This window comes from Schistocerca serialis, chromosome 4 (genome assembly GCF_023864345.2).
Source record: "Schistocerca serialis cubense isolate TAMUIC-IGC-003099 chromosome 4, iqSchSeri2.2, whole genome shotgun sequence".
In the NCBI taxonomy this organism is placed as follows: Eukaryota; Metazoa; Arthropoda; class Insecta; order Orthoptera; family Acrididae; genus Schistocerca; species Schistocerca serialis.
In genome coordinates this window covers 537,871,113-537,896,896 of record NC_064641.1, presented here as the reverse complement: position 1 = coordinate 537,896,896, position 25,784 = coordinate 537,871,113, and the positions used below count along the sequence as shown (strand labels likewise).

The following is a 25,784-nucleotide window of genomic DNA, read 5'->3' as shown; positions in this document are numbered from 1 at the left end:
AAAGTATGACCACATTGCGACTGCATATTAAAAAATAAATAAATAAAAATTAAAAAATTATGTGATACTATATCCATAACTTGACATCCAACTCACATTAACATTTTTTAGAGGTAAGACACAATTTCTTAGGTAATAATATATGAACAATTGAACATAGCAATAAGGAATCTCATAGAACATTCAATGGAGTGCATCAAAAGGGCACCAAGATGACAAAACTGTGAAATTTTATATGCTTGTATTTTTCTCGTTGTTTTCTTCTCTGCTATAGTGAGAGAAATTTCATTTTGTGTCTGAGAAAGTTGGCTGACAAACTATATACACACAATAACACATACCTCAAATTAAAATTACATATGCCTTATAAAATTTCGTTATGGTAGTAGATATTTTTCACACACACTAATTGTCAAATTGATTGTTTGTTTCATTAGTCATGATTATATTCTCTTAATTTTAGCCAGAGATTTAAAAGGGCTTTGTCTCTCTGTGATAGTCAAACCTCTTTGGGGGGGGGGGGGGGGTATTGTAATACCATAACCCCTTTTGGAATCCTGTATCTTGTTCCAGGCTCATCTCCACTCACCTGAAGAGGGCATATATGTAATATTAGTAATTTACACCAATTTAATTTGTTGATTTGACACTGTTTACATCAGGCTTCACCAGTATATAGAATGAAGAAAACTTGTTGGATAAAAAACTAATGTACCATCATAATTTACACACAATACAAACTACAGGCTCACAGTAGGAAGAAAATTGCTATTGTAACTATGGAGTAATTAACAATTAAAGTTCCAATATTTCAAGTCATCGAGAGACAGCTATTTGTATGTTTTTTAAGTCAGAAATTGTTCACTTTCCTAACACAAATGTGACACGATGATTTTTCATGCAGAATCAAACATGCTCATGTTCTAATTGGTATTACATAATAGAACTGTAATTACAACTATATAGAAATATAAAATTTTACTCATATAAAATTTAATTAATTGAATCTAGGCCTTTCATTCAATAAAACTAATCGCTCTGTTCACCTGAAAATAATTTTACTTTAAGTTAGTAAAATAATATATGCAAATTAATGGAATATATTGTTGCAATGATAAAACATTTATAGCCTTAATAGAAACAGATTCTTTCCTGGCTTTGTATGAAATTATTCACTGTTATTCCATGTAATTTTCTATGTAATTTGGTAAGATGTATGTAAAAACTTTAATTGTTAAATATTCAAAATTCAATATGTAGCAATCAAAGTAATTGTTTAAAACCATATAAACAGAGGTGATTTGTATGCCACCATAGGTCAGTCTTAGGTCAGTCTTACATCAGTCTTGGACTGAATTTTGTATCAACAGCATGTAGTCAGAATTTGTACGTTCGCCGCTGAAAATCTAGCATGTGAAATAAAATTCTCAGTGAACGAGAAGCACTGAAACTTGCTTATACCATTACATGATTCCCATGTGGTGATGCAATAACATCAAGATGAACCTACAGCAGCATCAAGAAGCAGCACCCCAGATCATACAACAAAACTGTATTATTTTTTGATGGAGGATATCCATAATAAGATGTGGTATATTGATGATGGTTTTCCTTGTGTTAAGCAACGATATACAACTTTACCACAAAAACATTTTGGCCATGTTATATCACAGGGTGAGGAGATGGACAATGAAAGAGGGAAGGAAGGGATGGTAAAAGAAAGGGAGGAGGAGACGGAATTAGAGAGGAGACGATGAGATGGACAGAGGGAGAAGGAGCAGATGGAGAAAAAGAGGGGCACAGAGGAGACTGTCTGGTTGTGAAGATAGAGGAGGTGGGCAGAGAGAGGGGGCAGAGGAGATGGACAGAGAGGAGGGAAGGAGGAGATGGACAGAGATGGGGGGAGGAGGAGACGGACAGAGATGGGGAAAGGAGGAGACGGACCAACAAACAATTGAACTGAATAAATACCTGGGCAACAAGGGTACTCAGCAAGTGCATATTATAAATATGTATGTAAGCATATAGCAGAGAAAGGGGAAAAGCAGATGGACAGAGAAAGGGGCAAGAGGAGATGGATACAGAGTGGGGGCAGGGGGACTAACAGAACTGAAATAAATACACATCAGATAAACATCGGGTACTCGCCTAGCCTACTAATAAATGCCTTGCATTTACTCTAGCTAACACTGTTCATGCCACCAACAGACACTGCTTTTAAAAATGCCATGCATTAAACTTGTAGAACAACTTACCACAGTCTGCTTTTGGAGTAATTCGGCAAGCTGATAAAGTTTCCCAACGCATGTCTGTAGTAATTGGGCTGTTTTGTCCCTATCACAATCCAGTGAAATACACTCAGGTAAAAAATGAGCATTCACTGGCCTTGCAATCCATTGTTGAAAGAATCGCTGCAATTGACGAGAAATACTTACAATTTTCATATTCTTAAAACAAAATGGTTTCTTTTTTTTAACAAAAAGAAATAATCTTAAAAAAGAAATAAACCACAGAATCATGGTCAATTTCTTCAAAATGTTGTAAATTATATCAAGTACATGGAAGAAGAATAAATGTGCTTTTGATGTGGTCTTCAGTGCGAGTTATGGTTTGATGCAGCTCTCTATATCAGTCTATCCTCTATAAGCCCCTTTACCTCTGTGTAACTAGCATAACCTACATTTATTTAATATTCAAGCCTTCTCCCTCAACAATTTTTACCCCACACACTTCTTTCCATTACCATATTAAAGATTTCTTGCTGGCGCAGGGTTTGTCCTTTCAACTGTTTCCTTCTATTAGTAAACTTGAACCACAAATTTCTTTCTTTCCCAATGCAATTCAGTACCTCTTTATTAGTTATTCAATCTACCCCTCTAACTTTCAACTTCCTTCTTCAGCAACACATTTCAAAAGCTTCTATTCTCTTGTTGTCTGAAGTGAATGTCATCCACATTTCCCTTCTATATGAGACTACACACCACACAATACCAGAACAAAAAGCTGCCAAACACTTAAATTTGTACTTGATGACAACACTTTCCTCTTTTTCAGAAACTCTTTGCTTGGTGTTACTAGTCTGCATTTTATTCACTCTCTACTTCATCCAATGCTAGTTACTTTGCTGCCTAAATAGTAAAAATCATTAACTACTTTTAGTGTCTCATTTCCTAATCTAATTCTATTAGCATTGCCTGATTTAATTTGACTATATTCCATTACCCTTGTTTGACTTTTGTTGATATTCATCTTATAACCTCTTTTCAAAACACTATACATTCCATTCAAAATCTTCCAAGTCCTTTGCTATGTCTGATGGAATAACAATGTCATCGGTAAACCTCACAGTTTTTCTTACTTCTCCCTGAACTTTAATTCCCTTTACAAATTTATCCTTGGTTTTATTTACTGCTTGCACAATGTATGGACTGATAACATCATGGACAGGCTACAATTCCATCTCACCGCCTTCTCAATTACTATAATTTCCTACCGTTCAGTTTTTATAACTACAGTCTGTTCAAGTTTTAGATAACTTTTTTATCTTGAGAATTTCAAAGTGTGTATTCCAATCAACACTGCCAAAAGATTTCTCTAAGTTTACTAATGCTGTTAAATGTAAGTTTGCCTTTCTTCAATCTATCTTCTGAGATGAGTTGTAGGGTCACATTTTCCTACTTTTCCCCAGAATCTATAGTCATCTTCCCTAACATCAGCTTCTCCCAGTTTTTCATTCTTCTGTGAATATTTTGTGTCAGTATTTTCCAAATGTGACATATTAATGATAGTTCCGTAATTAACACCTGTTAACACCCGCCCTTTTTGGAAAAGAAATTATTATATTTTTCTTGAAGTCCGGCAGTATTTTGTCTATCTGCTACATATTGCATACAAAGTGCTAAGTTTTAATCATGGCTGAGTCTCCCAAGAATCAAAATAATTCTGAAGGAATGTCATCTACTTCATGAAAATGTTCAGAATTTGGTCTTTCACAGCCCTCTCAAAATCTTCTAGCAATATTATACATCCTACCTCACCTTCATTTACTTCCTCTTCTGTTTCTATAATACTGTCTTCAAGTTCATTTTCCCTTGTGTAACAGCTCTATACATTCCTTCCAACTTTCAGTTTTCCTATCACCTAGTCACTGCTGCTTTGCCAGATGCCACTTGCAGTTAAGAGTCATTTTTAGTTGCCAGTACCCCCTACTGACTGCTTCATTTGTTACATTTTTATATTTTCTCCTTTCATCATCGTCACACCGGCTGGTGTGGGCGAGTGGTTCTAGGCGCTTCAGTCTGGAACTGCGCAACCGCTACAGTCACAGGTTCGAATCCTGCCTCGGGCATGGATGTGTGTGATGTCCTTAGGTTAGTTAGGTTTAAGTAGTTCTAAGTTCTAGGGCACTGATGATGTCAGATGTTAAGTACCATAGTGCTCAGAGCCATTTGAACCATCATCGTCACACATTATCCATGGGATTTATTTGGCCTTGTCTTTTTGCCTATTTCTTCCTCTGCTGCCTTCTAGATCATCTCTCAAGGCTACCCATTCACATTCTAAATTGCTGTTTACCCCTATTTCATAAGTCATTGTCTAATCCTTACTTGCAAACTCTCAGCACCCTCTTCTTGGTTCAATTTGTTGAAGTTCCATCTCCTTCAATTTCTACATTTCTGCAATTTCATCAGTTTAAATCTTCTGTTCATAATCAGTAATTTACTGTCAGACTCCACATCTACTACTGGAAATGTTTTGCAGCTTACAATCTGACTTAAAAATCTCTCTCTCTTACCATTATTTAAACTATTTGATACCTTGCAGTTTCCCCAGGTCTTGTTTCAATATACAGCCTTCTTTTATGATTTATAAACCAGATACTAGCAATGACAAAATTGTGCTCATTGTAAAATTCTACCAGGTGGCTTCCCTTTTAGTTCCTCCCCCCAGTCCATGTTCTCCTTCTATTTTTCCCTCTCTTCCTTTTTCTACTATCAAGTTCCAGTCCTCCATCAAAATAAAATTTTCATCTCTCTTAATTCCATGAATAATTTCTTTTTTCTCATCAGAAATTCTTTCAATCCCTTCATTATCTGCAGAGCTAGTAGGCATATAAAGCTGAAATATTGTGGTGCGTGTTTGCTCCTTGTCAATCTCAGCTGGTCTAACGCATTCACTATGCCGTTCATAGCCCTGCACCAGCATCCCTATTCTCTTTCCATTTTAAGAGCTGCTCCTGCTTTACCCCTAATTTGATTTTGTGTTTATAATCCTGTACTGACCTGATCAAAAGTCCTGTTACTCCCGCCACTGCACTTCAGTAATACTCACTATATGCAACTACAAACTACCCACTGTCCTTTTTAAATTCTCTGACTTCCCTATCTACTCAATTAAGGGACTTAACATTTCATATTATGACCTGCAGACCATCAGTTTTCTTTGACAACTTCCTTGTGAGTAGTCCCTGTCTGGAATCCATTGGGAGGCTATTTTATCTCTAGAATATCTTACCCAGGAGAATGCCATCACTATTAAACCATACAGTATAGCTGCATATCCTCAGGAAATATAATGGTTATAGTTTCCCTTCTTTTCAACCATTCACAGTACCCACATAGCAAGAACATGTTGGCTAATGTCACAAGCTAGAACAGTCCGTCATCTGGACTGGTGCACCTGCACCTACTGAAAATGCTGCTGTCCTCTTTGGGAACCACATGTTTATCTACCCTCTTCACAGATACCCCTTCATTGTGGATGCACCAACAGCCCTTCATTGTGGATGCACCAACAGTAGCACTATCTGCATCATAGGTATATGCAAACCATCTCAGCTTGGTAAGTTGATCTTATAAAAGCTTCCAAGTGTGAATGTTAAAATTGTAACAGTTTTCATTCTTAAAATCACAAGTGGTGAGCACAGATATGAAACAAATACTATAATATAGCATAGTTCTGTTTTGGGACCATTCTCATTTCTTAATTGCATTAATTATAAGGGGCATTCAAAAAGAAATGAGCTGGAGGCATAATTACAGAAACCAGTACCTGTATTTTAGAAGTGCTGACCCTGGCTGTTGAGACACTTATCCCATTGTGAGACAAGGCAGTGAATGGCTCTCTCATGAAATTCCTGGGCCTGCGATGTTAACCAATTCAGCACGTACAGCTGGACATCATCATCCGACGTGAATCATTTGCCCCTTAGAGCCTTTTTAAGGGGACCAAAAATGGTGTAATCACAGGGAGAGAGGTCCAGACTCTATGGAGGGTGGCCGAGAACCTCCCATTTGAATTTCTGCAAGAGTGCCACGACTGTGTTGGCCATATGAGGCTTTGAATTGTCATGGAGCAGAATAACTCGACGGGTGAGATTGCCTGGTCGTTTTGATTTTATTGCTTGGCAAAGGGTGGTCAATGTTTGCGAATAATGCTGGGCATTCACTGTTGTCCCGTGCTGCAGGAAATGAACCAGAAGGGGACCATTTTTGGTCCCCCTAAAAAGGCTCTGAGGGGCAAACAATTCACCACAGACAACGGCGTCCAGCTGTATGTGCGACACTAGTTAACATCACAGCCTTGGGAATTTTCTGAGACAGCCATTCACTGCCTTGTGTCACAGTGGGACAAGTGTCTCAACAGCCAGGGTCAATACTTCTAACAGACAGGTACTGGTTTCTGTAATTATACCTCCGGCTTGTTTCTTTTTGAATGCCCCTTATATATAAAAGACAGTTCTACTAGTTCTAAAGTAAGTCTGCGTGGAGATGTTATTTCTATTAATTATAAAGTCTGTGATGAATTGGAGATCAGCTGTACCACTGTTGCCAACAAAAGTAGGCAGTTTTTCAGTTGAAGCCTTTTTAATGTTATGACCACTAAAACATCAGTCACATAATTTATATTTAATGGATAAATGACACTGGTGTGGAAGATTCAAGTAAAAAGCAAAACTGTCCACAACTTAAAAACTGAATTGCTAGAAGTGGTCATAACAGATATGGCATGCCCTCCTGTTCAACTGACTAATGAAATAACTTATCTAAACAATTGGAGAGCAACCAGTCAAAACGTATATTGTCCACTTGTGGGCAAAATTGATTTTGATATAGTTTTCCGGCAGTATTTTACATGATCTACATGACCCACCAATCAGATTGTGTCTATCTGTCCACAGCTCATGGTCTAGTGGCTAGCGTTGCTGCCTGTGGATCACGGCTAGGCAGGTGATATTCTCCGACTAGGGACTGGGTATTTGTGTTATCGTCATTTCATCATCATTCGTAAAAGAGGCGAGATTGGAGTGTGCAAAGATTGGTAATTTGTACGGGCACTGATAACTACGCAGTTGAGCACCCCACAAACCTAACATCATCATCAGAGTGCATCTATTTGTATACTGTAACACCAAAAAAGTATATTAAAAATGAGCAATTAAAACAAATCGTATATTGTCCACATGATTGAATGAGTTAGAATATATAATGTCCACCATTTATGTTTTTTGCTTAATCTACTTTGGCAGTATGGTCAAGTTTAACACCTGTCTATGCTTGCAGCTATTCAAAGCTTTAGTCAGCATTATTGCCTTCTGGTATTGTTTGACGTTTTAGCAAAATTGTTGTTGTTAGTGCTGCATTGCGGCAGTATGCTGTTGTGTTTTGTGTGTACTGCATCCAATGGATTTAGAAAAGGAAAGTGTGACTGTAGGGGAGGAGCATAAAGATCGTGAAACACAAAAAAGAATGATGAAGAAATCAAAAAGAGAAGTGGAAACAGAAATCAGGTAAATCTTTGGTTTATACCATCTTATCAGACAAACAGAATCTGTTTCCATAACGTTCATCAGTAAACAATGCTAAGATAAACAGCACTTTCTTTTTTTGTCCCAGACATCATGATAAAGACACTCATTTAATGAATTTTGACCCCTCCCTGCCAACATAGAGAGGTTGTTTTAATTGCTGATCTATCCCTGTAAACGTTCTATGTAGAACCAAATAAAACAAGAAGATCTGGACGTAAGTAGTCCAAAGAGTCGGAGCATCCACGAAGAAAGTTCCAAAGTAAAACCAAAAGCTGTCACAGTGAAATATCACGTAAGTTGGGGATTTAAAACAGATTCACACTATTTTTCATTGTATTTTTTCTTCTTAATGAAGTGTATCTTTGTACTGATACTAAACAGGAAATGACCCAACAGACTCTGAAACACTTGCAGTTAATGTTCCAATGTTCTAATCTAAACAAAGAACATTATTACTTTACAAAGTAACTATCACATGCTAACTTGGGTTTTTGTAAATTGCATGTGAAATCAGAGGGGGAGAAAATTCCTGTATGCTGCATTTTTTCATAAACTCTTTGGTATTGGACAAACAAGATTAAATACCACTGCGAAACGAATTGCATCTGGGAGAGGAGTAACAGATAAAAGAGGGGGGATGATCAAAATATTGGCAAGTATGAAACTAAAAAAAGCATTTGGTAGAATTCTTATCTTCACCCAAAGTCATTAAAATTGGAACAAAAGCAAAAGACTGTCTCTCTTGTGTGAATGAAATATAAACAACTTTTTCAAATTATACGGCAACTGATCTCAAATTTTAAAAAAATCATTCTTCACCAGAATTTTCAACTCCAAATTCAAACTGGGTTTTGGCTTCCCTGCCAGTGATAGATGCAGGTATTGCCTTAGAATGCAGCACGAAATTCAAAGTGCTGTAAATACAAATCAAAAGAAGAAGTTAATGACTGAACTTCATGCTCACAGGCTGAAAGCTCGAGCTATTCATTAATTAATGAAGCAGTCACCACATGGAAATAAAATGTCTGCTTTTGACTTGCAGCATGTCCAGCCTCTACAAAATTGATTATTGGAGAGGCATATTATGCCTGACAAATTGCATTTTATAGCTTCTGTGTAACAAATATAAAAACCACACACTCTGTTTTCTATGTATGGAGTCAAGTCAAGCTGGAAGAGGACCACAATAAATTGCATCAGTCATTACAGATTTTCTTTCTAAAATGTCCTTTGACCGGGCTACCACACCTCTCAGACTATTTGCTGATGGGTGGTGTGGCCAGAATAAAAATCAACATTTGATTCATGCTATTGCATTCTGGCTACTGAAAAGTTCTCCATAACATATAAGGAATGTGTATCTATATTTTCCAGTTCAAGGGCATTCCTTTTTACCTTCAGACATGGTCTCTGGATGAGTTGAGAGAATACTGTACCAAATTTCAGAATTTTTGAATCCAGAGAAGTATGTACAGATCAATAATGAAGTTGGGGAAATGTGGGTAAATGGAAAAGACTGGGAGCTTAAGAACTATAAAGAACTCTCAAAGAAATGGAAAAAGATAGAAGGTATCAGTGAAGTAAAAAAGAATAATTTTGAAAAAGTCAAAACTGAAAAATGTCAGTGGTCAGGATATAAAATTTAAAACAGAAATTCATTATTACTTCAATGACCCTTCTAAGTCATTCACAACATCGTCAAAATATGGACAGAAGACGTTCTCTGCTACTGAAAGACCTATACTAGCATTGTCAAATATAATGAAGGAAGAGAAAAGGGAAGATGTGAAGAAACTGCTCACTTTAAGATTTGGTACACAATCGAAAGAAGAAGAATAATTTGATATTTTTTTCACCGACTTTAGAGGTTCCATTCAGCAGCTTCACTGAAGGTACTGAATGTGACTGTGTACAAGAAGGACCAGAATCAACAAAATTTAGTTAATTTTGCCTGTAATAAATTATTGTGTTGAACAGTTTTCTTATGTAATTTAAGGCTTTGTAGCATTCCTTAAAGTAAATATTAATGTTCCTTTTTTCTAAGTTTTATAATTACTGTAAAGCAATAAGAAAATTATTGTAAGTTAATAATTATTTTCAGGTATTAAAGTTTGCATGAACTAATGAAGCTTAAATACTGAAAATCCATCAAAATATGTAATGTCCTAGGTGACTGATCAAAACATATGTTATCCAAAACATAAATTGATTTTATAACCAACCTAATCAAATTTTGATCTGTTGCAAAGAGGGATCGAATTCAACATCCCAACAGGCAATTAATTGTGAAAACAGCCTTATGTTCCATTGAATAGTTTAGTAGATATCAATTTTTTGCTTTTTCTGGAACATCTGAATCAACGGACATTATATGTTTTGATTAGTTGCTCCTTAATTCGTAGGACTTGCATTTTAACATTGAATCTAACCAATGATGCAACTTGGCAGCATGAGGGATGTTCAAAAGAAAGGTATGAACGAATAAGGTGAAGTTCTACTCTTTAGAAGTCCTAGGGTGACATGTCTGGGCTATAGGGTGGATGCTCAAGCAGCTCCCACTTGAAATTGGCCATTGCACTTGGTGTGACCTTGGGAACGTGTGGACAGGAGTCATTGTGGAACAGAATCAATCCCTCTGTGAGCATCTCAGGTCATTTGCTCTCAATGGACTTGCATAGGCTGTGGGATGTCTCACAGTACACGTCACTGTTAAAGGTTTTTCTGTGCTTGAGGAATTTGGTGAGTATCAGACCTCAGATACTGAAAAGGGTGGTGAGTGTCACATAGCTCTGAATTTTTCGGGGGGAGGTGACGATACATGCTTCCACTGGGTAGATGTCTCACTATATTATCCCAAAGTGGCATATGCAAATTTCATCATGTTTGGTGATTATGATGTCTCGTACCTTCATTTAAGCCCTCCTTATACAAATTGTCAGAAGCCAAAGTAGTATAGAGCAGTGACATAGTGAAGAACGAACTCCTGGCCATTCAGTTTTCATGAGCTGGAGCTGCAACTACCCTGTCAAGCAGCTCCCCAAACGGCATCACAAGGATGAGTGCATCATGTTCTTGTCCTCTCATCAAGGGAAAATCTCTGCCAGTACTGAGAATTGAACCAAGATCCTCTGCATGACAGTCAGCTGCACTGATCACTCAGTTATGGAGGTGGACAAATTGAGGACTGTTTTGCAAAACTGTACATCTACAAAAAGTAAAATTTTCAGGAAACACCTTTTATTGAATAACTTAAGAAATATATAAAACAGAAATTTAAAAACACATCAGACTTTTCTTCATTATAACACAAAAAAACAGTCACATCCAAATAATATTTTCATATAAGTACTACAAGGAACTATACACTCTTAAGGTTTTTTTGCAAAACAGCTATAGTATCACCAGTCTTTAAAATGAGCAATAATCTGTTATTTGTGAATGACTTCAAGTTAATTTATATAATGCTTCTAAGAAATTGGTTCATCATCATATTTCCCTTCATTGTTGTCAGTGTCATTGTTACTGCAACCTTGAAGAGCTTCTGTATAAAATATTTTGCTTCATATGAAGAGTTTGTCAAAATACTTGAGTAGTTTCTTTACACCTTCAGCCTTCTTAGCTCTGACTTTATTTTCTAATCTTAGTAACAAAGCAGTATCCATTTCTCTGAAGTTGGTGACATTCTATTTTAGGACTTCAAACAAGATTGGAGATACATAATAAGTGTTTTTCAGTTTGGATACAACATGATTTCTTTCCAGCCTCCTGGTATATGAGAACTCCTGCTTTGCTTATTACGAATGTTAACTTTTTTAATGGCAGTGTTGCTTGTGGCTTTCATATCATGAACTTGCCAGTCCCTCTCAAGTATTCTACAAGTGCCACATTGATTTACCACAGCATGGCACTGTGACAGTCTTTTTCTCGGTTCTTTCTAAATTACAATGAATATCTTGGTGATATTAATATGGATATCAGGGTACAGAGTCATATCATATTGGAATTCTTGGATACCCTAAAAGAGCTTTTGATTGCTATTGTCTAAATGATAAGCCTACAAGATATAATGCTTGCTTAGACAATATAATAAGTAATATCCATGAAAATAATGTTGAAATTGGAGTAGTCAAGTTAGGCCTAGTTAGGCCTAGTTGATCATGATGCCCTACGGATTACAGTTCCAGTTAGCATTCCAGATGAACAACACAAAACTGTTAGACCTATGAATGAATGCAACATAAGAGAGTTTAGAACTAGATTAAGGTCAGTTAATTGGAATGACATGTTATACAAAGATATGTGTGTGAATAACACAAGCAAATTATTTATAGAGGAAATTGCAAGAATATAATAACCAAGCTCACAGAGACTAAATAATTGGTTCACACCATACCTCAACAGCATCAGGATTATGCTTCTCATGTTTAAGGACAGATCTCATAACAGCAGTGAGTACAAAGAGATGTACATTAGAAAAAGAAAAATTTATAGATCTGAAATAAGCTTGGCAAAACGTAGGGTGAATGATAACTATATTCTTAAATCCAGAAACAGCTGTAAAGCTGTCTGGGAAGTAATTAAAAGTGAAATAAATAGACCAACAACTCAACTAGCTACACCCATAGCCCCAGATATCTTAAACTCACACTTTGTTAACTTCAGTTTACAACCAGATTTGTCTCCCCCCAATGCCATGCTTGATGCTAAAACTCTTTTAGGTTCAAATAAGTATGTAGTCCATAAATTCTGCTGGGCAACAGTAACTGAAAATGATGTTAGCAAAGCAATAAGCAAACTAAGTAGTTCCAGAGCACAGGACTTCTATGGTCTGTCAGACTTTGTCATAAAGAAGATATCAAGTGATCTTCTGTCCCCTCTAACCACTCTCATTAACCGTATATTACAGCAAGGGATTTTCCCCGACTGTTGGAAAATAGCAGTAACTATTCCCATATTTAAGAAAGGAGATAAATTAAATCCAAGTAACTATCGCCCTATCTCATTAATCCCAATAATATCTAAAATAATCGAAGACTGTGTCCACCAACAAATGAATCACTATTTTGAGATGAATAACTTGTTAAGTAACTCACAGTATGGCTTCAGGTCTAAACTATCCACAGTTAAAGCGGTTGAAAATATTGTTAGTGATATATATGATGGCTTTGAAAATAAATTAATCTCTTGTGCTACTCTCCTAGACCTCAGTAAAGCATTTGACATTGTATCTCATAGTACTTTGATCATGAAATTAAGACACTATGGCATGGAAGAGGACACCCTGAAATTATTAGAATCCTACTTAAGCAACAGAGTACAATTTCTTAGTGTAAATGGGCAGCTTTCAAACCCACAAACAATAAAAAGAGGTGTGCCACAGGGCTCCATACTTGGGCCCTTCCTGTTTGTAGTTTATGTTAATGATATGCCACAGTATTTACCCTGTAAAACAGTCCTCTATGTGGATGATACAACTTTTATCAATTCAGGACAGACTCTTGAATCTGTACGAAAAAAAAAAAAAAAAAATAATAATAATATGTGAAAAACCGGTTCATTGGTTTAGTGCAAACTTCCTATACATATATGAAACAAAAACTGAGGAAATATTCTTTAATTTGAAGGTATCAAACAAAGAAAATAAGTCTGTTAAACTGTTAGGAATGATGATTGACCAGAGACTTTGCTGGGATAAACATATCACATACGTCTGTTCTAAACTTGTATGTGCTATGTTCCTACTTTATAAGCTTAGGAGTAATGTCAGCCAAAACTTACTGCTGCATTCATATTTTGCTTATATCCACCCCCATCTTTCATATGGTATTCTGCTCTGGGGAAATTCTCTCAATTCAGTATAAATTTTCAGATGGCAAAAAGCTCTTCGATGTATAGTGGGTTTATCTCCTCGGGACACATGCAGGGAACATTTCAAAAAACTTAACATCATGACAGTTCCTTGTTTGAACATCTATTATTGCTTATTACAAGTAAAAGAAAACATAGCTCAATATGCCCTGTCCACACCCATAATACAAGACGAAACCACACAATTGATCTGCCATGCTCTAGATTGTCCAAGATACATAATAGTTATAAATATGTAGGCCTCGAACTGTTTAATATGCTCCCTAAAATTGCACAAACAGTATCTAAAAATAAATTTAAGACAACATTGGGTCAATGGCTCAAAGGTAAAGCATTTTACTCAGTTGATGAATATAAAGATTGTAATATGGCAGATTTGCTGTTTTAACATAGAGAAAGGTACCTCTGCCTGTAGTAGGACCTAAATTTGGAAAAACAATATCTAACATATAGGCATAATAGACCTATTTCGAGTGCTCTATATTTGTATGAATATCTTAGGATAATGACATAGTGTTATCAACATGTATATGATAATGACATAGTGTCATCAACATGAATACTCCCCACTTAATATAAATTTGTATAATGTTTTCTTTTTTATTGTAAAATTAACAATATATAAAGTTCCAAATGTGTGCTATTGTACTACATTAACATTCATATGATTTATATATACATTGTTATGAGAATATAACCATCTTTATACTGTAACTGAACTTATTGACGAAGCACATTGTGTAAGAAAATACTGAGCGGCTAATAAAGATTCTTATTCTTATTCTTGTCAGATAGCATATAGCTGTGCGCCCTGACTGAAAATAATGTAGGTTTTTTTGTGAAAATTTTTGATGTCTCACAAAAGTGAAGGAGCATAGCCACCATCACTGAATTTTTATTTTGTCAACCACATAAGTCTCAGGAAATTCTTAATATCAGCCTCCAATTTGCCACTTCTTGATGTTTCTTCTCCAAATGTATTTAAAAAAAAAATCTTTCAGCAGAAGCAATTTGACTGGCTCCATGTGACTTTTGTGTTTCAAGCTATGTGTAATGACTAGTATTTTGTTTTCTACATCTACACCTATCCATTTCCCTCCATTATTGCACAGTTATATGATCAGATTTGTCACGAGTAAAAACTTTCCCTAATAGACAGCTTTGGGAATGGACAGTATTGCTGGCAGTAAAACGTACACTAATGGTAGCTGGTTCTTTTAGTTTAAGAATTCCATGGAATTATTAGCCCTGAACTTGTGAAGTCTATAAATGGTCTTCTGCAATTTTTTCACATAGGTCTTTGGCAGTTTTAATTTTCAACATGGGTTCTGCACAGAAGGAGCACTTGAAAGACCTCAGATTGCCAAAAGATATGTTAAAACATTGGAAAAAAAATTTTTTTTGTGTTCAGGAAGGATGCACTTTGGGTGACCTGCTTTGATATGGTCTGCACACAAGTGAGTCCTCACTTTCTTTATATTTACTTCTTGACTCAAATAGGACTGTGTACATTTTATCCTCTTGATCCTTCTGGCATTTCACAAATAACATATTTGATAGCTAAATTTATTATTCTAGCACCTGATACCCCCATTACCTTCCTAAATGTAGCAGCACACTTGAATCTCCTCTCTATTTCTTAAGGTAATAAATTTCTTGTTTTTTGTTTTATCATCTGGAAGAGTTCACGTTTTAGGTTCAGCAATCTTAATACATTTCAAAAGAAACACATATTGCTTTATTTTATCATTAATGTAGATTCTATCCTGAAATTCTAACATGTCGTTTTGTGAAAGCATTGCTGTGTCGCAACAAGGTCATTTGGAGCTTTTGTTAATAGCTATCAGACAGCTGTGTACAGGCTAAATCAAGCTCACCTCCACCTTGTTGAATGTACTGAATACTCCTCTTTCTTCTTATTGGTGTGTCATCACTCCTCCTCTTACATCCATGAAGTGCTTCTTGAATGGGAGATGAATAATCTGCTTCACTAGCAGGTTCTGAATCCATCTAAAGTATGTATTAAACAAAAATAATATTCCGAACTACCTATTTTAGACTGCACAGGAACATACAGACGCTCAAGTAGAATAATCATTGATATTTATAAACTTTTAATGAAGCAACCAACATATGAAGTTTATACTTTTGTATGACATTTGGTCTTTCAAGAGCAGACAAATTCTAAATTTGTGCCTTTGCTACAAATGAAAGTCAGTCAACAGAAACATTTGCCATTGTTGAACAGTCACAAACACTACTTCCAACAGAAGGAATCAAAGTTCATCATTATAAACACAGAAAAGCATAGTAAATTTTGCTATAAAACGGATGCAAAACAGAGTGTTGTGTAGATGTTAAATTTTGGAAAATTTCTCTTCCAACAGATGTTAAGTTCTGCAAAAATTTGCAACATTCCACACGTTTTAATGCTGTATGAGTTAAGTTTTGTTACATTTTAAGAAGTGCAATCAACTCCTTCCATTTTAAAATATATGAATTCATGTTGTTGTTGTGATCTTCAGTCCTGAGACTGGTTTGATGCAGCTCTCCATGCTAATCTACCCTGTGCAAGCTCCTTCATCTCCCAGTACCTACTGCAATCTACATCCTTCTGAATCTGCTTAGTGTATTCATCTCTTGGTCTCCCTCTATGATTTTTACCCTCCATGCTGCCCTCCAATGCTAAATTTGTGATCCCTTGATGCCTCAGGACATGTCCTACCAACCGATCCCTTCTTCTAGTCAAGTTGTGCCACAAACGTCTCTTCTCCCCAATCCTATTCAATACCTCCTCATTAGTTATGTGATCTACTCACCTAATCTTCAACATTCTTCTGTAGCACCACATTTAGAAAGCTTCTATTCTCTTCTTGCCCAAACTACTTATTGTCCATGTTTCACTTCCATACATGGCTACACTCCATATAAATACTTTCAGAAACGACTTCCTGACACAAATCTATACTCGATGTTAACAAATTTCTCCTCTTCAGAATCGCTTTCCTTGCCATTGCCAGTCTACATTTTATATCCTCTCTACTTCGACCATCATCAGTTATTTTACTCCCCAAATAGCAAAACTCCTTTACTACTTTAAGTGTTTCATTTCCTAATCTAATTCCCCCAGCATCACCCGACTTAATTCGACTACATTCCATTATCCTCGTTTTGCTTTTGTTGATGTTCATCTTATATCCTCCTTTCAAGACACTGTCCATTCCGTTCAACTGCTGTTTTAAGTCCTTTGCTGTCTCTTGACAGAATTAGAATGTCATCGGCAAACCTCAAAGTTTTTATTTCTTCTCCCTGGATTTTAATACCTACTCCAAATTTTTCTTTTGTTTCCTTTACTGCTTTCTCAGTATACAGATTGAATAACATCGGGGAGAGGCTACAACCCTGTCTCACTCCCTTCCCAACCACTGCTTCCCTTTCATGGCCCTCAACTCTTATAACTGCCGTCTGGTTTCTGTACAAATTGTAAATAGCCTTCGCTCCCTGTATTTTACCCCTGCCACCTTTAGAATTTGAAAGAGAGTATTCCAGTCAACATTGTCAAAAGCTTTCACTAAGTATACAAATGCTAGAAATGTAGGTTTGCCTTTCCTTAATCTTTCTTCTAAGATAAGTCGTAAGGTCAGTATTGCCTCACGTGTTCCAATATTTCTACGGAATCCAAACTGATCTTCCCCGAGGTTGGCTTCTACCAGTTTTTCCATTCCTCTGTAAATAATTCGTGTTAGTATTTTGCAGCTGTGACTTATTAAACTGATAGTTCGGTAATTTTCACATCTGTCAACACCTGCTTTCTTTGGGATTGGAATTATTATATTCATCTTGAAGTCTGAGGGTATTTCACCTGTCTCGTACATCTTGGTCACCAGATGGTAGAGGTTTGTCAGGACTGGCTCTCCCAAGGCCATCAGTAGTGCTAATGGAATGTTGTCTACTCCCGGGGCCTTGTTTCGACTCAGGTCTTTCAGTGCTCTGTCAAACTCTTCATGCAGTATCGTATCTCCCATTTCATCTTCATCTACATCCTCTTCCATTTCCATAATATTGTCCTCCAGTACATCGCCCTTGTATAGACCCTCTATATACTCCTTCCACCTTTCTACTTTCCCCTCTTTGCTTAGAACTGGGATTCCATCTGAGCTCTTGATATTCATACAAGTGGCTCTCTTTTCTCCAAAGGTCTCTTTAATTTTCCTGTAGGCAGTATCTATCTTACTCCTAGTGAGATAAGCCTATACATCCTTACATTTGTCCTCTAGCCATGCCTGCTTAGCCATTTTGCACTTCCTGTCGATCTCATTTTTGAGACGTTTGTATTCCTTTTTGCCTGCTTCATTTACTGCATTTTTATATTTTCTCCTTTCATCAATTAAATTCAGTATTTCTTCTGTCACCCAAGGATTTCTACTAGCTCTTGTCTTTTTACCTACTTGATCCTCTGCTGCCTTCACTACTTCATCCCTCAGAGCTACCCATTCGTCTTCTACTGTATTTCTTTCCCCCATTCCTGTCAATTGTTCCCTTATGCTCTCCCTGAAACTCTGTACAATCTCTGGTTTAGTCAGTTTATCCAGGTCCCATCTCCTTAAATTCCCACCTTTTTGCAGTTTCTTCAGTTTTAATCTACAGTTCATAACCAATAGATTGTGGTCAGAGTCCACATCTGCCCCTGGAAATGTCTTACAATTTAAAACCTGGTTCCTAAATCTCTGTCTTACCATTATATAATTTATCTGATACCTTCTAGTATTTCCAGGCTTCTTCCATGTATACAACCTTCTTTTAAGCTATGATTAAGTTATGCTCTGTGCAAAATTCTACCAGGTGGCTTCCTCTTTCATTTCTTGGCCCCAATCCATATTCACCTACTATGTTTCCTTCTCTCCCTTTTCCTACTGTCGAATTCCAGTCACCCATGACTATTAAATTTTCATCTCCCTTCACTACCTGAATAATTTCTTTTATCTCATCATACATGTCTTCAATTTCTTTGTCATCTGCAGAGCTAGTTGGCATATAAACTTGTACTATTGTAGTAGGCATGGGCTTCGTGTCTATCTTGGCCACTATAATACATTCACTATGCTGTTTGTAGTAGCTTACCCGCACTCCTATTTTTTAATTCATTGTTAAACCTACTCCTGCATTACCCCTATTTGATTTTGTATTTATAACCCTGTATTCACCTGACCAGAAGTCTTGTTCCTCCTGCCACCAAACTTCACTAATTCCCACTATATCTAACTTTAACCTATCCATTTCCCTTTTTAAATTTTCTAACCTACATGCCCGATTCAGGGATCTGACATTCCACACTCCGATCCGTAGAATGCCAGTTTTCTTTCTCCTGATAACGACGTCCTCTTGAGTAGTCCCCACCCGGAGATCCGAATGGGGGACTATTTTACCTCCGGAATATTTTACCCAAGAGGACGCCATCATTATTTAACCATGCAGTAAAGCTGCATGCCCTCGTGAAAAATTACGGCTGTAGTTTTCCCTTGCTTTCAGCCGTTCGCAGTACCACAACAGCAAGGCCGTTTTGGTTAATGTTACAAGGCCAGATCAGTCAATCATCCAGACTGTTGCCCCTGCAACTACTGAAAAGACTGCTGCTCTCTTCAGGAACCACACGTTTGCCTGGCCTCTCAACAGATACCCCTCCGTTGTGGTTGCACCTACGGTACGGCTATCTGTATCGTTGAGGCACGCAAGCCTCCCCACCAACAGCAAGGTCCATGATTCATTCATATATAACTCAAAATTGAACATTTTGTAGATGTTCAGTTTTGCAAAAATGGTCTTCAATTTATGTAGTATTATTATGTATATTCTTTGCCAACAAAACCCTGACCAACATCTTGGAAATGTTGTTACAATAAAGTCTGCATATTATCTTTACTTTTCCTTAAAAATACACAAAAATTAAGAAAAGTAAGTATGGGGTGAAACAGCCCATGTTTACAGAAAAGAACTGTGCTAATATTCTGCAAGGCAAACCTAAATGCCATTGCCAAATATCGTTCTTAAACTTTTTTACATATTAAGAGCAGTTTTGCAGGGCAGTAGTCAAACGTAAACTCTATTCTGGATCAACTTAATACAAGAGCCAAAGATAAACATCATTTCAATAGTCACAGGATGGCACTATACAGAAACTACATGCAGACATTAGATTGAAAAATCACTGGTCACTGATTTTCCAACTCTTCTCATATTAAAAGTAGAAACTGATCTGTAGAGCTACATATCAGTAACACTTGTGTAGTGGCCTGGGCTGAAAAGCCACTACTGTGAAGGTTTGGGTTAAGGCAATGGGTCTTGGTGAGGGTGCAGGCCATTGGTAGTTCATGAAAAAAGTGTCAGATAGACAGACACTTCAGTAATATTTACTACACTCATAGCACTGCAACACAGTGCCTATGGCCCCTTTAGCATGTGGCGTGGATGACCCGTGGAGTGCGACTGTGTCCAGCTGTTGACCAGAATCTCAGCAATTTGAGCCCCAGTTAGGTGTGGTGTTGTTGCATGCGGTTCCAGTGGCATGGATGTCTGATGGAATTCTTGAAGGGGATGACGGTTTTTGAGGTGCAGAACCTGCCCCTCCAAGTGGAGGCACATGGCACCAAGATGCCCACATCAATGTAGCAGTGTGAGCAGCTGTACTGCCTGGTCACAATCTGCTACCCCTAGGACAGGAATGTGGCTGCTGCTGAAGTGGGCATAGAGGCAATTTACCAGTTGAAAGATGCCAAATCCAGAAAGGAGGACTTAGTGCCAGAAGACAGTCAGGTGGTGGTGGAGGCCGGACCTGTGATGGCTGCTTGCTGACACATATTGCTCCAGTACATGGTGAAGTCCCCCCTTCATGGTAGATGCTGCCAGGTACGTGAATACCTCTGCTAAAACTGACGGATATTTGGACTGGTTAGAAGTTCATTTAGTGTGCCAATGTACAGCTTCCAACTATATACAAAGTAACAAACCCAGGGCTTGAAGATGTAGAAACCATCCGGCCTGTCCTGCAAAAGCCCCATGTTTCCAATGCATCATCAAATTTGCAGTTGGTGCTCACACTGGTCCACCTCACAATGCATAAACAGGCCTTTTGCTGCAACAGGTATGCCGAACTCTTGGCACCCACTATCAGCTTACGGCTTCTTCAACCACTGTCGCTGAGCTGCCATTTTCCATAGTAACACTCAGAAAATAGTAATAGCAGTACACTTGACATGACAGCAATGAAGCTTGAGCGCAGTCTGAGTCAGGCCTGGTGGTCCAGTGTGTGCTTGAAAACTGAAAGGGGGTGGGATTGAACCCCAGTCAGACCATGGATTTTTCATAATCTTTTAACCTAACTTTCATCTCTCAGTAATGTGGATATTCACCATAAATGAAACATGGTTCAGATTCCATGTCAAAGAGTAGGTGTCATTTTCCCAAAGTAGAATAAATGTTGGATTTGGTGGTGTCGTGGTAAAGCACAGACTTGGTTACAGAAAGGTCTTTGGAACAAATCCTAGATGAACCACAGATTTTGACTTTTTTTTTTTAACCTAGCAATAACACCTGAATGATGTAGAGAATGAGTATATTTCTGTATTATATCCTGTTGTTAATGTCTCTTGTGTGATGCTCATTTCCATCATGTCCTCCTTTAATTCTATGAGTCAGTTTTGCATGTATTACAGGGTTTTCTTAGCCATTCTCTGTGGTGCCATTCTTTTGAAGTTGTCACAGAACCTGAGTCTCTCCAGCTTAAAAGACTTTCCCAGTTTTTTCACATGCAGTGAAAAACAGTTTAATAAGAAATATAGGCAATTAATTTCTTGTGTTAATAAGATTTTCTTGTTAGCAATGCACACAGAAAAAACTCTTCTTTGAGCTTGTCAAATTTATCACATTAAAGTAATCTGAGTTACTGCTAAAATTTAGTCTTCCATGTGTTCTTGTTGTGGCCTTCAGTATGAGGACCGGTTTGATGCTCTTCTCCATGACAGTCCATCTTACCTAGCCCCTTCATCTCTGCATAAATACTGCAACCTGCAGCCATCTGAATCTGCTTACTGTAGTCAAGCTGTAGCCTTCCTTTCCAATTTTTACTCCTGGCACACAATGGTTCCCTCCATTACCAAATTCAATCCTCTGTAATGACTCAGTTTGTGCCCTATCAACCAATGCTTTCTTTTAGTCATGTTGTGCCAAAAGTTTCTTTTCTCGCCAATTTGATTCAGCACCTCCTCATTTGAAATCCAATCCACCCATCACATCTTCAGCATTCCACTATAGTACAACAGTTCAAAATCTGCTTTTATGGTCTTCTTCTTCTTCTTTGGCACTACAATCCTTGACAGGCCTTCACCTCCTCAACAATCTTCCTCCATACATTTCTGTTCTCTGTTTTTATCTTCCATCCTCAGATTTTCATCAGCCAACAGATTGTCCAAACATCTAACTCTTGGTTGGCCCTTCCTTCTAGTGGAATACAATCTGCTTTTCATTGTTTGGGTATCCAGTCCTAACCAATATACTTCTTGAGATTTATTAAATTTCACTAGATCTTTCTCTTGTATTTCATGGTTGTACCTTACTCTCCAACTCTGTCTCTCTCACGGGTCCATAAATTCATCGCATGATTTTTGTTTTAAATGCCTTTAGGTCATTCATATCTGCTTTAGTCATTGTCCCCATTTCTCACCCATGTGTAGCCACTGGTTGCACAAACGAATAGTATACTCTTACCTATGTTGTTCTTATAATTAGAGAATTCTTGAATACCTGTAAGTATGCATAATCAACCCTGTTTCTTGCTTGTATCCTTTCTCTAATACAGGGTCTCATTTTATTATCTGTCATTATGAGGAAACCTAAATAATGGAAGCAGTGGACAGCTTTAAAACATTTATTCCTCTTCTTATCAGAACTGTCAATATCCAAGTTTCATATCCTTTGTCTAGGGGTAGCCATCACTGGCTAGTAACCAAAATGTATTGTCTCCTGCATCCAAACCTGGCCACTGATTAAAATATGAATAAAAACTGGCTATAGTGGCTGAAGACTTCTTGTATAAGGAGTTACCCTCGTACTGCCAAATGCCTTGCCAAAGAGGTCGGAGAAGTGGACAGAGATTTGGAGCAACCTCTTGCTCTTGGTGTGGGTAATTGACCTTAAAAGGTAAAATAGGATGCAGGAAGCAATGGGATGGGGGGAAGGGGGAAAAGGGGGGGACACATGTTTACATATTTGTTTCAACTACACTGAAGAAGTTTCACTGGAAAGCCCTTATACATCCTCCATACAGTCTCAATCTCTCCCCATAAAATTTACATATTTGTGGTGCCCTGAAGAAAGACATTCATGACTATCAATTTGCTTTGGATGAAGCAGTGCATGGCTTGGTACAGTCATGGTCCCGTAGGCAACTGCAAACATTTTTCCTTGTAGGAACTGACCATCCCATCTCACATAGGGTAAATGTATTAAGAGTTATGATGATTGCTTTTGAAATAATAAACAGTTTACTTTATTTTTAGGATTCCGTAATGCAGTTAGTAAAAACAGAACCCTTATAGGTTCACTTTGTTGTCTGTTGGCCTGTGTGTCTATCCGACTGTTAAGACACATTTTATCATCGACAGGTGTAGAGGTACCATGTTGAAATTTATGTTACTTACTAAGGTCTACAGTCCCTTGGCAGTGTAAAAAATGTAAGCTCCTAAGTCAAAACAATAAAAAGATACAGCCATTTATGTTATATGTTTTGATACTCTCAAATTTGCTCATCAAAACCTGAAAACCTGTAGGGTACTTACCATTGATCTAGAATCATGGAATTTTGCAAGAAGCAATGTTTAGCAGTAAAAGCAAAGAAAAAAATCTTAAAATTGGTAATTCATGATTGTATCACATGAAAAAAATTTTTTGGTCATCTGTTATCTCACTGACAGTCCATCTGTTAAGACTCCTTTTTCTCATGTGTGGGTACACATATTAATTTCAAATTTATGTCACATACTAAGATCTATGGTTCCTTGGTGGTGTAATAATTTAAGACTCCAAGTTAAGGCAATTAAATGATATGGCCATTTATGTCACATATTTTGATTCTTGCAAACTCACAAACAAAACCTGTAGGGTACCTCCTGTTGACCTTGAAACAAAATCTGGCAAGTATCATGGTTAGTAACACAATTACTGACAATGTTTTTTCCAGCTTTGATATACAATGTGGTTCTACTCAATCTTTTTTCACTCATCAATTACATATCTAGTTCAAATTAATACTCAATCAATCATTTGTATTTAATTTTCAAAAATGAAGGAAATGATAGATTGCAACTTACTGTAAAGAAGACACATAAAGTTGCAGACAGGCACAAATAAGAGTCACTTACATAAAGCTTTCCACCACAGCCTTCATTAACACAAGAACTGACGGAGTTGTTAGTCACGTGTGCGTAAGGTGTGCTTGCTTGTGTTTATGAAAGATGTGCATTTCCTTTTGCTGATGAAGGCTGTAGCTGAAAGCTTTATGTAAGTGTGTTTTAATTGTGCCTGTCTGCAACTTATCATATCTTCTTTACAATAAAGTAGCCATTTTTTCTTTTCCTACCTGGAGTTTCCATTCTTTTGAGTTTATTTAATTTTCAATTTTCGTACAAACTACTAAACCGACATTTGTCCATAATCTCACCTAATTACCAGTGAAGAAATGATGAAGATGCTCCACATCTATACATACCTAATCATCATTATTATTATAATTTAAAACTTAAGAGATGCCCGAGTGCATAGGATTGCAAAAAATTTCACTCACAGATTTTTAAAATTTGATTCAATTAACTCAAACATTATTCCATAGCTAATTTTAAAAGTAATCATCTTGTGGTGTTGCAGTTCTTCTTATGACCGAGCTTGCTACGTAAATAGGATGAGGAATTCTGCCTTATGCAAGACGCCTTTTCAATTTAGTTTTACCCAGATATGTTTCAGCACTTTTTGCGCATTATTTTTTTTCTTACTTACATGAATTTATTGGGTATTTGGTTATTGGTCATTAACATAAATACCCATTAACTTCATGTAAGTAAGAAAATAAAATAACCTACTGAAGATACCACAAAAATGCTGAAACACATCTGGGTAAAATGAAACTGAAAAGGTGTCTTGCATAAGGTAGAATCCCTCATCCTCATCCTAATTAGCATGGCATGTTAATATTATTCAAGAATTAATAAAATAAATGGAAAATTACAATGGCAAATGTAAAATTACACAAAAAACTGAACTTAAAACTTAAAATTGAAACATTCTCAAAAGTTTTGGAATTACCAGGACTAATATTTTGCCAATATCGAATCATTGAGTTCTTAATTGCCAGGATGAATAAACTACCTATATACATAAAAGATTGTACAGACCCCTCAGAATGTTTGAGTCTGTCCCATTTTTCCCATCTATCTCATTTTCATTTGACTGCTCCTTTACATTTACATATGTAAATAAAACCACAAAGGAATTACAGAAAATGACATTTGGATTAGAAACTTTAAAAGCGGAGAAGTCTTCCTTTTTTTTCAAAATTTGAGAAGAATCTATCACCATAGACTTTTGATTGTTATACTTTGTAAATGGGAATCTTACCAGCAAAAGTTAAAAGAGAGAGTTCCAAAAATTTTTCATTTGGTGCATTTACAGCAGAGTCAGGAATTATTACTTTCTGTGATTTCTTTGCAAATAATTTGTGATTAATAAAACCTGTGTTGTTGAAGAAGCAGACTTACAACAGTTTTTGTCATGTTACATACATCCCCACTGGGTAATTGTGAAGTATGTATGAAAAATTTTGTTGGCTCCTTGTGTGGTCTGTAAGGTAGGAAGAATGGATTATATTTGTGGTGAGTTTAATGTCAGTTTCTTAAAGAAATCTGACATTAAAAATGATCTATATATGTTATTAGCCACTTACAGTTTAGTGTCAATTATAAATTACCCTACTGAAGTAGCTCAAGAAGGTTGTACACTAATAGATGATGTATTAACACAACAAACTGAATTTAAACAAACACTTGCCTACCATGAGATACGT

The 25,784-nt window shown here is 36.8% G+C and overlaps 1 protein-coding gene across 1 annotated transcript in view; it reads right to left on the bottom strand.

Annotated features, from left to right (window-relative positions):
* LOC126474594 (testis-expressed protein 47-like) overlaps positions 1-25,784 on the bottom strand; it is a 164,870-nt gene that overhangs the window by 60,899 nt on the left and 78,187 nt on the right. The window contains exon 3 of the mRNA XM_050102069.1: positions 2,256-2,411. Coding sequence (XP_049958026.1) covers positions 2,256-2,411 — 156 coding nt within the window. The remainder of the gene's footprint in view (positions 1-2,255; positions 2,412-25,784) is intronic.